The 12,676-nt window shown below is 45.1% G+C and overlaps 1 protein-coding gene across 1 annotated transcript; it reads left to right on the top strand.

Moving 5' to 3' along the window:
* The first annotated feature begins 539 nt into the window (after window positions 1-539).
* On the top strand, window positions 540-1,502 carry G0S2 (G0/G1 switch 2). The gene is made up of 2 exons (XM_044267490.1): window positions 540-640; window positions 787-1,502. Exon 2 carries the CDS (start codon window positions 805-807, stop codon window positions 1,114-1,116), a length of 312 nt encoding a protein of 103 aa, XP_044123425.1. The 5' UTR covers window positions 540-640; window positions 787-804; the 3' UTR covers window positions 1,117-1,502.
* Window positions 1,503-12,676: the final 11,174 nt, after the last annotated feature.

The following is a 12,676-nucleotide window of genomic DNA, read 5'->3' as shown; positions in this document are numbered from 1 at the left end:
CTCCTTCCAAGATCCCTCCCCCTTGCCTTCTCCCCTCCGGTCCCCACACCTGTGGGAAAATGACAACACTTCGAATAAAAACCAAAGAACTTCCGGTTAGGTAGAAGACCCTCTCTTCCCGCGATATCCTCATGAGGGGTCCCTCACAGGCCACCCAGGGCAAGGAAAGCTGGGCCACCCACCCACACTAAGGAAGAGTCACATGGGGTGTGTCCGCGCTACCTCCCAGGGCTCCGGGTCCTCACCCGGGTGCGCACCGGGAGGGGGACCTCCTGCGACCCGGCAGCCCCCATCCCCGCACGCCCGCCGCGGTCTCCCCTGCTTGGGACTCCCAGCTTCAAGACCCAGGCGTGCACAGCTCCTGGCCGCCCCCACCTAGGTCCTTCCCCGCCCCTCCCCCGCCCCCCCTACTTCCCCCTCCTTCCTCTGGCGCTAGCGGCGCTGGCCCCAGGCCAGGCGAGCCCGGGAGGCGGGTCTCGGAGGAAAAGATATAAGCGGCCCCGGGGCACCGCCGAGGTGCCAGCTGCGGAGTCTCCACCTGGAAGAGCCGCGGCTGCGTAGGAGGAGAACGCAGGGGCCGGCCAGACCCCCGCACGCGCTGACCGCTCGCGCTGCCTCCTGATCGCACTGCGCCCCCAAGGTGAACCCCGCGGGAGAGAGCGCGGCGGGGCGGGGTGCGGGGCGGGCCCCCCTTCCGGCGGGACAGCCGAGTGAGGGGAGCTCGGGCAAGCTGGAGCCATCCTTCCGTGGCTGACGGTCCCCTTTCGTGCGTCGCCCCTTCCGCAGGTCACCCCCGGCCCCGAGATGGAAACGGTGCAGGAGCTGATCCCGCTGGCCAGGGAGCTGATGGCCCAGAGGCCCAATCGGAAGGTGCTGAAGCTGTACGTGCTGGGCGGCGTGCTGGCCTTCGTCAGCGTGGTGATCGGCCTGGTGGAGACTGTGTGCAGCCCCTTCACCGCCGCTAGCCGCCTGCGGGACGAGGAGGCGGCGGTGGCCGAGCTCCAAGCGGCCCAAGAGCGGAAGAGCCTCGCGATCCAGACCCTGCGGGAGAAAAGCAAGCAGCAGGAGGCCGTCCTCTGCAGCCGGGCGCTCTCCATCCGGCAGCACGCCTCGTAGGACCCCTGGGAGCCCGCGGAGGGAGGGAAGAGAAAGAGGGCGCGTTCGAGAAAGGCCCGCGGAGTTCGAGAAAGAGGGCGCGTGTAGGGTCGGGCTCAAGGGGGAAAGAGCAGGAGTCCTGTGCTGTTTGGACTTAGATCAGAGAAGCCACCCGCTTCCAGACCTGAACTACCACACGGATCCACCAAAAGGAGTTTGGGATTAAGTGTTGCTGCTGTGCAGCATTGCAGGATAACATGTCCAAAATTACGTGTCTTCGAGCTATCTGAATGCATCTACCATTTTGCACTAGGGTGGAAGGCGGGGAATGCTTTTTATATTCTTGTTATTATTATTATTACAGCGACCACCATTTTGCATTTTGAAATAAAACTCATTTTATACTATGTCTCAGTATCTGATTCCTGAGGGGCATGTTTCCCTGGGGCGGACAGCAGAGAGGGTAAGCAAGCTGGCAGAGGGGGTCTTAGCTGAGCCCTGTGGGGAGAGCACCTACCTGAGCCGCAGGCAGCATTTGCTTCACTGTCAGGGACTCTGATACTCATATTGCGTGCTAATAAGTATATGGAGGATTCATTTTTGTTTCATGTTAGGGGAGGCAGAAAAGGTTTTATTAAGTCCCACCCGGCTTAGCATTTTAGGATCAGAAGATAAATCAGCTTGTGAGCTACAGTATACTAATAGCAGATACTGATTAATTCAAGGCGAAAAACCTATTTGCCATCTCACACCTGACTAGAGGCTCCTTTGACTGATACCTCTTTCTTCCTGTTTTTTTTTTTTTTTTTAAGATTTTATTTATTTGACAGAGATCACAAGTAGGCTGGGGTGGGGGGTGGAGAGCAGGCTCCCTGCTGAGCAGAGAGCCCCCATGCGAGGCTTGACCCCAGGACTCTGAGATCATCACCTGAGCACAAAGCTGAGGCTTAACCCACTAAGCCACCCAGATGCCCCTCTTCCTAACTGTATTATAACTGAGAGAGAGAGAGAGGAAAGAAAAAGAAAACTAGCTAGCTAGTCAGAAGACAAGGCAAAGTCCCAAGAATGCCCAAATGGATGTCTGGCTCTACCCAGCCTTCCTCCTCCTCAACTCAAATCATAGTTAAGAAGCTCTAGGTTAGAAAGAGAAAAGACAGGTTATCTCCCATCTGAGTCCTCTTCCTCCAGGAATAGAGTATAATCTTGTGATCAAGTTCCTTGTCCTCCTCTTCCTCTTTAATGTTCATAGAAATTATTAAGTCCCAGGCAAATAATCGGTTCTTAGTAAATACTTGATGGCTCAGGTAATCTATTTATGAAGTCAGAGACTGATTCTCAGAGGAGGAGCAATTTTGTCCCCCCAGGAGACATTTGAAAACGTCTGGAGACGTTTCTAGTTGTCTGGTAGGGAGAGGGGGGCACTGTTACTAGCACCTAGGGAGCAGAAGCCAGGGATGCTGCGAAACAGCTTCTAATACACAGGACACCCACCCACAACACAGCACTCCCTGGTCCAAATGTCAATCAGTAGGGTAGAGGTCCAGAAGCCCTGGGTTAAAGGAAAGGAAGGAAAAAGGTTTGCTTAACAGTTTCAGAATCAAGGTTTTGAGGCCGTCTCCAGAGACTGTAGTAGTTATCAATAGCAGTCCCTCTCCTCGCACAGGGACAAAAATGGCCCTATCCTGCTTGGCAATTTTATCATCAACCTAGGAGAAGTGACAGAAGGTATACATATCATTTCTGTTAGTGAGGTTGTAGAGTCAGGATTCAAAATGACTCAACAGATTGGAAGCACAGTTGAAACTGAACGGAGAAGAAGATACAGTACAGAATTAGTTCCAAAAATCCACTTGCGTGGCCCCAGAATTATGAACGCTTGTTCTAGCAGCAGATCATATGAAAAAGACCTAGCTGTTTCCACTGATTACAAGCTCAATCTAAGCTAACAAGGGTCTGCCAAAAAAACAAAAACAAAAAACAAAAACTCCTAACATCTTATTAGTAGGAGTGGTATGTCCAGAAAAGGGGACAAGGAGGTAGTTTTATTTTACTTTACAATCTGGCAGGTGGAAAACCAAAAAAGTAAAAGAACCCGTGGATTTGCTTAGGTTTGCATTCGGACTCCTCCATTTGCTCTCTTTAAGACCTTGGACAAGTTACTTATAAACTCTCTGCCTCAGGTTAATTAAGTTAAGCACCATCTATAAAATAGTGCCTCCCTAGTGATTATTTTTGCGAATTAACTGAGACAATGCACGTGAAGTACTTACACAGGTACCTAACAAACAGTAAGCTTTCGGTCAATGATAGTTGTTATATTTCAAGAGAGACCTTGACAAACAAAAACTACTTGGATCAGAGGGACTTGAGCATATAAAAATCCAAGAACCCTGTCACATTCGGAACAACTGAATAGAGGAGTAGAGAAATTACAATACAATCCTGCCACATCCTTACCTTCAAATAGTTGAAAGGCAGCCCTATTGATCCAATAAATAGACTTATTTTATGTAGCTTGAAAACGCAAAACTAAAAGCAAAAAAAAGTACAAGGAAGCAGTTCTTAGGTCATTAAGAAATCAGAGTCATTAAAACCTAAGGAGTTTCCTTATGATGTACAGTAAACTCATTACTAAAAGCATGCAAGCAGAAGTTGGAAATAAACTGGAAAGGAGATTTCTTTCTTTTTTTTTTTTTTTAAGATTTTATTTATTTGACAGACAGAGATCACAAGTAGGCAGAGAGACAGGCAGAGACAGAGAGAGGAGGAAGCAGGCTCCCCGCCAAGCAGAGAGCCCGATGCGGGGCTCGATCCCAGGACACTGGGATCATGACCCGAGCCGAAGGCAGAGGCTTTAACCCACTGAGCCACCCAGGCGCCCCTGGAAAGGAGATTTCTGAACCTGGAAAGGAGATTGGGCTAATGACCTCTGAGGTCCCACCCAATTATAAGATGCTGGGATTCTACTTGGTACAACTACCAAAGAGGGGGTATATTTCCTATTCCAGCCTGTTTCTCTGAACCCATCCCTCCGCCCCCAACACACACACCCGCTCTGTGTTTCCAATGCCATTTTGTTCTTGTTCTCAGCATGTTGACAAATATTTTCCTTCTTACTAAATGATTATTAAAAATAATGAATTTATATGTTAACTAACTATAATGTAAATAATAATAACAATAATGAATTTGATTAAAAAAAAACCTATTTCCCAATTAAGTTCATCCTCCAAAGGCTTTTGCCTCTTAGAAAATACCTTAACCTGGGGGTGCCTGGGTGGCTCAGTGAATTAAACCTCTGCCTTCGGCTCAGGTCATAATCTCAGGGTCCTGGGATCGAGCCCCGCGATGGAGCCCCACATCAGGCTCCCTGCTCATCTGGGAGCCTGCTTCCCACCCCCCACCCCATCTCTGCCCCTCTGACTCCTTGTGATCTCTCTCTCTCTCTCTCTCTGTAAAATAAATAAATAAAATATTTTTTTAAAAATACCTTAACCTGGTGGTTGAACCTAATGGTTCTCAAACTTTGTCCTCGTGCAACACTCAGAAGCCACCTTGTTCATTATAAAACTCGGATCTATTAATAGAGATAAATATGTGATTTTGTGTTATATTAGATTCCAACTTGTACTATGTTTTAATGAAAGCACATAGTTGGTATCAACGGTGAGAACACTAAAAAGTTGCCACATCTTTTGGACAAATCTGATTTTTCTATAACCGTGGTCTCCAGAACTAGTCTACACCCACTGGCTCCATCAATGGCAACTCACCTCAGTGGACACACTCTTAGAAGCCAATCAACCAGTGACAGACCATCACGACCAAGGGCCAACCAACCGGGAACTGAAACACCCCATAAATACATTCCAGAGTGCCAGGCAGTCAAACAATAAGTATGCATATATATATATATATAATATGCCTATAGGTGATGTCAGCCCACTTAAGCCTGGGAAAGTATGCCAATCTCTGAATTTTGTGTTTCCCAAAAACCAACAAGTATGTTTCCTAGGTTCCTTGTACCCAAACTCTATTTGCCCTTCATACCTGCTGCAAGCTAAGTCAGTCCCAAGGACTGTCTGAACTCCAGTGGTTTCAACTGAGTTTTCACCACTTCTGTGATTTGTAACCAAGTAGGCCTCTATAAAATCATCAGTCTTTGTACAAAGTAACTAGATATTTTAGTGGATGGGTGTAGATGCTGATAAATAATCATACCTAGGCCTTTGCATAAGGTCATTAGATATTTTGTTTAGGAGGTCTACCACTGAGTAATTAGACATCGGTCTCATATATGTCATTAGACCCTTTGTGTGGAGGTATACCATTTGATAACTATTTATGTCATTAAACTGCTTATTCCCCTGCTGCTCACCTTACTTTTGTTTTTGTTTGTCTATATGGTAATGTCTTGTCTTCTGTGTTTTTGTTTCATTCTGGAATACCTTATTTCTGATATATGTATAAGGGAGTGTTCCAAAGGGAATGGCCCAATAAATCACTAATCCAATCCAAGTTGACCTAGGGGATCATAGCTGGAGATCCATTAGACTGGTGCCCAATTTAGGAAAAGGTAATTGGCCAAACTTAGCTTTGGATCTCCTACAAAACTTACAGGAAAGCATGCTCTGTCTTGTCAGTGTGTGAAGGAATACACTTTCAGTCTATATTCCGGGGTCAAACATTGTCAGGTCATTGGATTGCATGGCCCTTTCCTAACCTCTGCTTAGGAAGGGCATGCAAGATACCACTTGCAGGCACACACTGTTGCTAAACAGCCTCTTTTGTCTTTCTGGGTTCTTCTATGTCAAAACTGCAAACTCCTCTTAGAAGAACTCCTCCTTCCCATGTAAAGCTGCACTGTAATCCTAACTCTTGTGCTTACTTTGGTAAAAGACAAAACCTTTGAGTTAGAACAACAATGGCCATCATGGAGGAACTTCAACATGTCAAAATCAGTAAATTAATTCATTTAAGAGAAACCCCAGAATAAACTAATACAGGTTAAGCAGGATTCCAGAAATCGAAAGAATCAATAGTTTGCTTCTTTAATTCATATGCTGACGCCTAAAAAGCAAAATTCTAATTCCACTATGGTCTCTCTCAAGGACTCGTGCCTTCTGAAACCCACCCTTATTTCATTTTGCTCTCTTTCCACTCATCTTTGCTTGATCTTTTAGATGAGCCATCCTTTCATCAGAATTTTCTCGGGAAAAAAAGCAATCACATTGCAACCTTGCTAACCCAGAAAGCAGTTGTAGAGAAGCTGGGTGAACTGTTCTGAGGGATTTTTGTTTGTTTCATTTCTCGACTTAAATAAATTGAATTTTTTTTTTAAAAAAGACCCAATTTAAGCCCTGGTCTAGAGCCATATTAAGAGTTATAATTAAAGATTTTTCTAAACCTAAAGAAGTTGGGTAGACATTTGTTAAATAGGATTTTATTAGGTACTTATTGCTCTGGGCTATAGACTTGTACCAAGTAGTTCAATGAATTGTTAGTACTACAGCTGGAAAAAAATACATAAAAGCAGCAGGGAAGAAGGGAGAAATTGAAGTAATTCAGCCATGTAAAATGAAAGAAAAAAGTGCCTTAAGAGAGCAAGAAAAAATAGAAAATACAGTACAAAAGATAATTCCAGAAGCCTTTCTTTTAAAGGGACAGTGGACAAGGATTCAAAATTATAAATTAAATAAAAATGAAAACAGACTTCAGGAAATTTTCAAAGAGTATGCTGGAGTAGACCCAACAGTTGAAATAAAGGAGACTAGTCTTTTTCAGTTCTCTTTTCTTTCTTTTAATGGGCTCAAATATAAATTAGGAGATTTAATGAGAAGAAAAAAATAATTGAAACCCCGAATGTCCGATTTGGGTCTAGGCACTTTCAGATAAACTTAAGAAGTAAATAAGCTAGAAATCAATCGGAATTATGGTTCTCTAGATAAAACAACTGTCCCCTGAAAGAAAAACAGAACTAAAAAGTCTATCCCCTAAGAATTGGGAGTCTCTAGAGAGGGATACTTACAGTTACACTGCTGAAAGAAACAATGTCCCATTTGACTAAGAAAGAGAAAGATGATGACCCAAAATCTATCCAGAGATGCAGTTTCAAGGGAGACATTAGCACCCAACAATTCCAGCCCTTCCTCTAAATTTCTGTCCCCAAATCTCGGACACCACTGTGCGACCATGTCAATTATACCCATCCTCAGGGCGGGCCCATGTCTAGCTTGGCTAACCCTCTATTCCCAGCTTCTACCCTAGTGCCCGGCATGGAGTAAGTGCTCATTAAATATCTGTTGAATGGTGAATAAATAAATGGATAAAGACAGTAAACATTGTATGGGCACACTGTTGTCCATGCCTTAGTCCAAAAGAACGAAACCTCTAAACTGAGGAATGAGCGTCCATCATTAATTGTTGTGAATCAGGCTGGAATTACTGGGAACCCCTACCCCACCTGGATCTTGCGGCAGGCTCCTGACTTCCCCTCCACTGTCTACTCCCTGCTCCTGTTGCTGTGATCACCGTAATTGTTTTTGTCACTTAGATGACTCCCTGAGGAGTTCAAAATTGAAAAATGTGCAGATACACATGTCTCACGGAGTACACTGGATCCTAAAGTCTCTTCCGGTGGGGAAGGAGAATGTGCTCAAACCCGGTTCTTGTTTCAGTGTCTCCCCCTGAGGCAAAGCCAGGGATCTGAGCTGGAGCAAAGAGCTTTTGCTGAGGATGGGACAGGGGCTCTGCCTTTGTGCCTCTGGCCTGTGTAGAGCTAACAACAGCAATGGCTAAGTCTCCAGGGCAACCAGGACCCCTTTCAATACTTCCAGCCTGGGGTGCTCTGTCCCTTGGAGAGCCCTGAACCCCTGGGCCTGCTTGCCAGGACTGACCCACTGGTCCGCTTTGGCTTCCCTTTAGGGCTCCTCTCTCAGCACCTCCCGGCCGCAAGCTCTGTCCTAGCAGAAGGCCCTTCTTCCTTGGCCTGGGTTTCACCTTCTTGTATCAGGTGGCAGACCAGCTGGTTCCAGGCCCAAAGCAGGTCTTCTGGCTCCTCCCAGAAACCAACCAACTTCGGAGCAGGAAATCCTGCCCCTCCCCAAAGAGTGGGAAACCGCAGGGAAAGAGAGAGATGAAACAGAAGGGAAGGCAGAGGAGGAGGGAAAGGGAGAAAAGAAGCAAAAGGAAACAGGAGATCAATAAAAAGAAGTCAAATTTGGTTGAAACCTCAAGGTAAGACTTTTTAAAATCACATTATATATAATAGCATCACTATTTGTTCCGGGGCCTAGTACACAGTAGGCCCCCAGAAAACCGCTATTGAAATAATGCATCTATTGGAATAAACTGGAGGTCTGGGCTGAAGAGAGATTTCAATGTCAATGCTGGTCAAAAAAAAAAAAAAAAAAAAAAAAATGCCCGATGAGATTTGCAGTGTGTAGGAGGGAAGATATGATAAGACGCAGATGGAACGAGATGTCTGTTACTGGCACTGGGAGCATTCTGATCATTTTGGGACAGAAAGTAAAGTTGGAACAAAAAGTTGCAAAAATAGTTCTAAAAGGTCTGCCTGTTCTTTTAAAATCGTACAAAGATTGCAGGTCGTAAGCATTTTTTTAAAAATTGGCTTTCAACCGATGACCGAGCACAAACACCAGGCTGTGTGTTGGGAATTGCTGAGAACGCCGACATCTGCAGGCTACAGCCAGTCATCGGCCCCCCCAATATCATTAGTATTGAAACCTGGAGCCTCGAGGAAGGCTCCATTTTATCGCAAGAAGTCTTGTTCAACAGACCAAGGGAGGCTGAAAGGTGTCAATCAAAATTCTGCATGTGCTGTTCTCCTGTACCTTACCCCCAGTCCAGGCTGACTGCTCAGGGTACGGACCCTCTGAGCCTTAAAAAGGGCCTGTTCAGGGAGAATTCCAAGGCACTTCCTTCTGGTCAGTTAGAAAAACCCGAGGGGAACAGGAAATGCCATTCCCCACCCCCACGATTTACCCAAACCCTCACTTGCCATCCATAGACCGGACCGTACCAACCAGAAGGTTGTCGTTGGGGCAATTAAAACAGCTGGACTCGGGCTTTGGACCGGGACTGGACACGATGATGATGTGTTTTCACAACAGTTGGCTTTTAAGAGTCCCAGCTCCCCAACTTTCCCAACAGTACAGAACAATTCAGAAAGACACATTGGAAGGGTTTTTTTTGGTTTTTGTGTTTTTGTTTTGTTTTGTTTTGTTTAGTGTCAGCATTTCTTTTTGGGGTTTGTGTGAGTAAATCCGTCAGAAGCTGAAAGGGCGGGAAGGTAGGAGAGGTAAGGAGTGAGGAATCCCACTTCTGCCTGCTTGCCAAGACTGGAAAAGAATTGCCTTTCCCTCTTCATGATATATGAAAATATCTTATGATAGGAAAAATAGATGATATGAAAGTAAAAATCCAAAAATCCTACCTCGCTCTTTATATTAGTATCGGTACAACCAAAAGCTCCCTGCATCCAATTACTGAGCTGGAATAAACCTTAAAGGTAATCTAATTTAATTCCTCTTGTTTGCCAGCTGAGGGGATCAGAGCCAGGACAGAGAAAGGGCCTTGCCCAAGGTCACATATATGTTAGTGGTGGAGAAGAGACTGGAATTCATTTCTCCAGGTCTCACCCTAGGGCCCTTAAAAAGACACCCAGACTTTACAGGAAGGTGCCCCAGACACCCAAGAACTCATAAACACTGCATCTGCTGATTTAAAAAATACTCAGTTAAAAGATGCTTAAGTAATCCCCTGCCTAGCAGAATGGGAGAGAAGGAAAGATTTTCCTAGTAGTTAAGCTTTTCCAGAATCTGTTTTATAACTGTTAGGGGACTAGAGAGAGAGAAAGAGAATGAAAGAGGAAAGATTTAAGGCAGGTTTGTCAGAAGACAACGAGAATATTTTAAATTCCTGCCACGGACCCAGCATTTTGTGTCATTTCTTTATGTAATTTCATAGTATCCTCATTTTACAAATAACATTTTTAAAATTGGCTCAGATTCACAGAGAGAATAGGATATTATTATTTCTGTATCTCTCATCAGTAGGCCCAGGCTCACGCTCTGGACTAATGTAGATATTTATAGTTCAGTGACCATTAGGCTCTTACTTGGGCCACTCCCCAGCAGGGACCCTTCTCCAGCCATTTCAACCTACTTGAGGTTCCTCGGCCATGTCATGCTATTTCTAGACTCCTTGCCTGAACACACACAATCTCCGCTATTGGGGTTGCCCTTTGCCCATCTTCCTCATCTCGGTTAGTTGTATTTCTCCTTCAAAACTTAGCTTCAGGGTCACCTCCTCCCAAGGAGCCTTTCCCAGCATCTGGACTGATTTGGACACCCTACTCTGTATTCCCACAGCACCCTTTGCAAACACCCCTATGATAGCATATTATTATTATGTTATTGTGAGCTTTGATTTACCTGCCTACCTTCCCTATAATTAATTATAATTTCTTTGAAGGAAGATACCAAATATTGCTCAGATTTTATTTTCTGGCACCTAGCACAGTCTGGGCATATGCTCGTACTCGTTAAATGTTTGGGGGGGGTGAAATGGACGAATGAACAAATGAAATATTTCCCCTCATTTTCTTCCATTAAAATGATTTAATGAACATTTCATTTCCATGTGCCTGAGTCTCGAATAACTCGGGGGAAACAGATGTGACTATTAAAAGCTTCCCATCACGTCAAGCCTGACCAGCTACTCAAAAAAGCTATCTAGGATTAAATGTGGCGGTTGAACAAACATTAATTTCTGCTTCCTGATAAAATGCACTGAGCACAGTAGAAGAATTTACATGCTCTAAACCACAAGGACAAGGAGAACTGGAATAGAAACAACGGCAGATGAGAGATGTCAACACTGTTTGGAAGATGAAAAGTGGATGGATGAGTGATAAGTGACTTTGCAAAGCTGACACTGCTATGCAAAGAGACTGCTGAAGCCCAAGGGCCCATGATGGGAAGCCCACGAGAGGCCAGAGAGTGCAGGAGAGTGTCAGGGATCGGGGTATCAGCACACAGCCCCAGAGATGGGGGTGGGGAGTAGGGGAAATAGGAGACACTCCAGAGTCCCTCTCTTGCCCCCCAGTGAAAAAGGGAAATCGATTTTCTGGAAATACTGGTCAAAGAGGCACCAGGCTCAGGGACGCCAGGCACAGCACGGGGTGGGGTAGGCACAGAGGGAGAAACAGAGGGATTAGAGAAAGATTCAGTTCTGAAAGATGAGATTCCCCAGCCCCTTGTCCTGGCTCAGCTCCCGGACCAGGAACAGCGCAGCTTATCCTTCATCCTACTCAAGCCTGCACTAGGGCAGAAGAATCCAAGATGCCTCCTTGTAGAAAGTGCCCTGTAGAAAGAAGACCACAGAGACTGACATTTGGGGGTCCCTCAATGACACTGCCAAGCACTCTCTGGATTACCCTCCGGCAGAATCCAGCAATTGACAAGCCCTGCCCTCATACCCAAAGCTTCCAACAGCCAAGGAATGGGCTCTAAGCATGGAATGAAAGTCTCTGACATTGAAGATGGAGACTCCAACAAAGTAATCCAGAGAGCAGAGGAAATCACTAATAACAAAAGCCAACACAACATTAAAATTTTCCCAGAGGTAAGAGAAGACAGTGCAACCATGCATAAAGATCAGGAAGCCACTGTTCAAAAAAAAAAAATACTGGAGAACAAGAAAGAGCTTTTAAAAAAAAAGAAAAAAAAGATTCAGTTATTTATTTAAAAGAGAGTGGGAGGGGAGGAGTAGAGAAGAGAGGGATAACATCACAAACAAACTTTGTGCTGAGTGGGAAGCCCTATGCTGGGTTTGATCCCACAATCCTGAGAGCACAACCTGAGCTCCAAACAAGAGGCAGACACTTGAACCAACTATGTCATCCAGGCATCCCAAGAAAGAGCATTTTTTTTTTAAGATTTTATTTATTTATTTGACAGACAGAGATCACAAGTAGACAGAGAGGCAGGCAGAGAGAGAGAGGCAGAAGCAGCCTCCTCCACTGAAGCAGAGAGCCCAATGCGGACGCCAAGGCTTGATCCCAGGACCCTGAGATCACAACCCGAGCTGCAGGGAGGGGCTTAACCCACTGAACCACCCAGGCACCCCAAGGAAGAGCTTTTTAAAATAAAAATGCAACTAGAAATTTCAAAATTAAAATGAAGCACTGGAAGATAAAATGGACAGAATCTCCTGGAAAGTAGCACCAAAAGGGAGATGAAAGGACAAGAACAATAAAACCCTACGGGGTAAGTCCATGTTCCCTGACATCTAATAAGAATTCCAAGAAGAGAACAAGAGAAGGTGGAGGGGAATACATTAATAAAAAGATAATTTCTCCAAAATTTCCCATGATGAAAGATTTGAATTTCCACATTGAAAAGATCCACTAGATGCCCAAAACAATAAGTGGAAGAAAAAAAAGCGCCTCTCCACAAAGTACGTTATTAGAAATGCTAGAACCCCAGGAATAAAGGGATCCCTGAAGTTCTAAAGAGAAGAAAAACACTTCACAAATCAAGGATTAGGAATCCAGAGA

Source organism: Neovison vison, chromosome 10, assembly GCF_020171115.1.
Source record: "Neovison vison isolate M4711 chromosome 10, ASM_NN_V1, whole genome shotgun sequence".
NCBI lineage: Eukaryota > Metazoa > Chordata > Mammalia > Carnivora > Mustelidae > Neogale > Neogale vison.
Note: the sequence above shows the minus strand (reverse complement) of the source record. Positions and strands in the feature narration are given on the sequence as shown.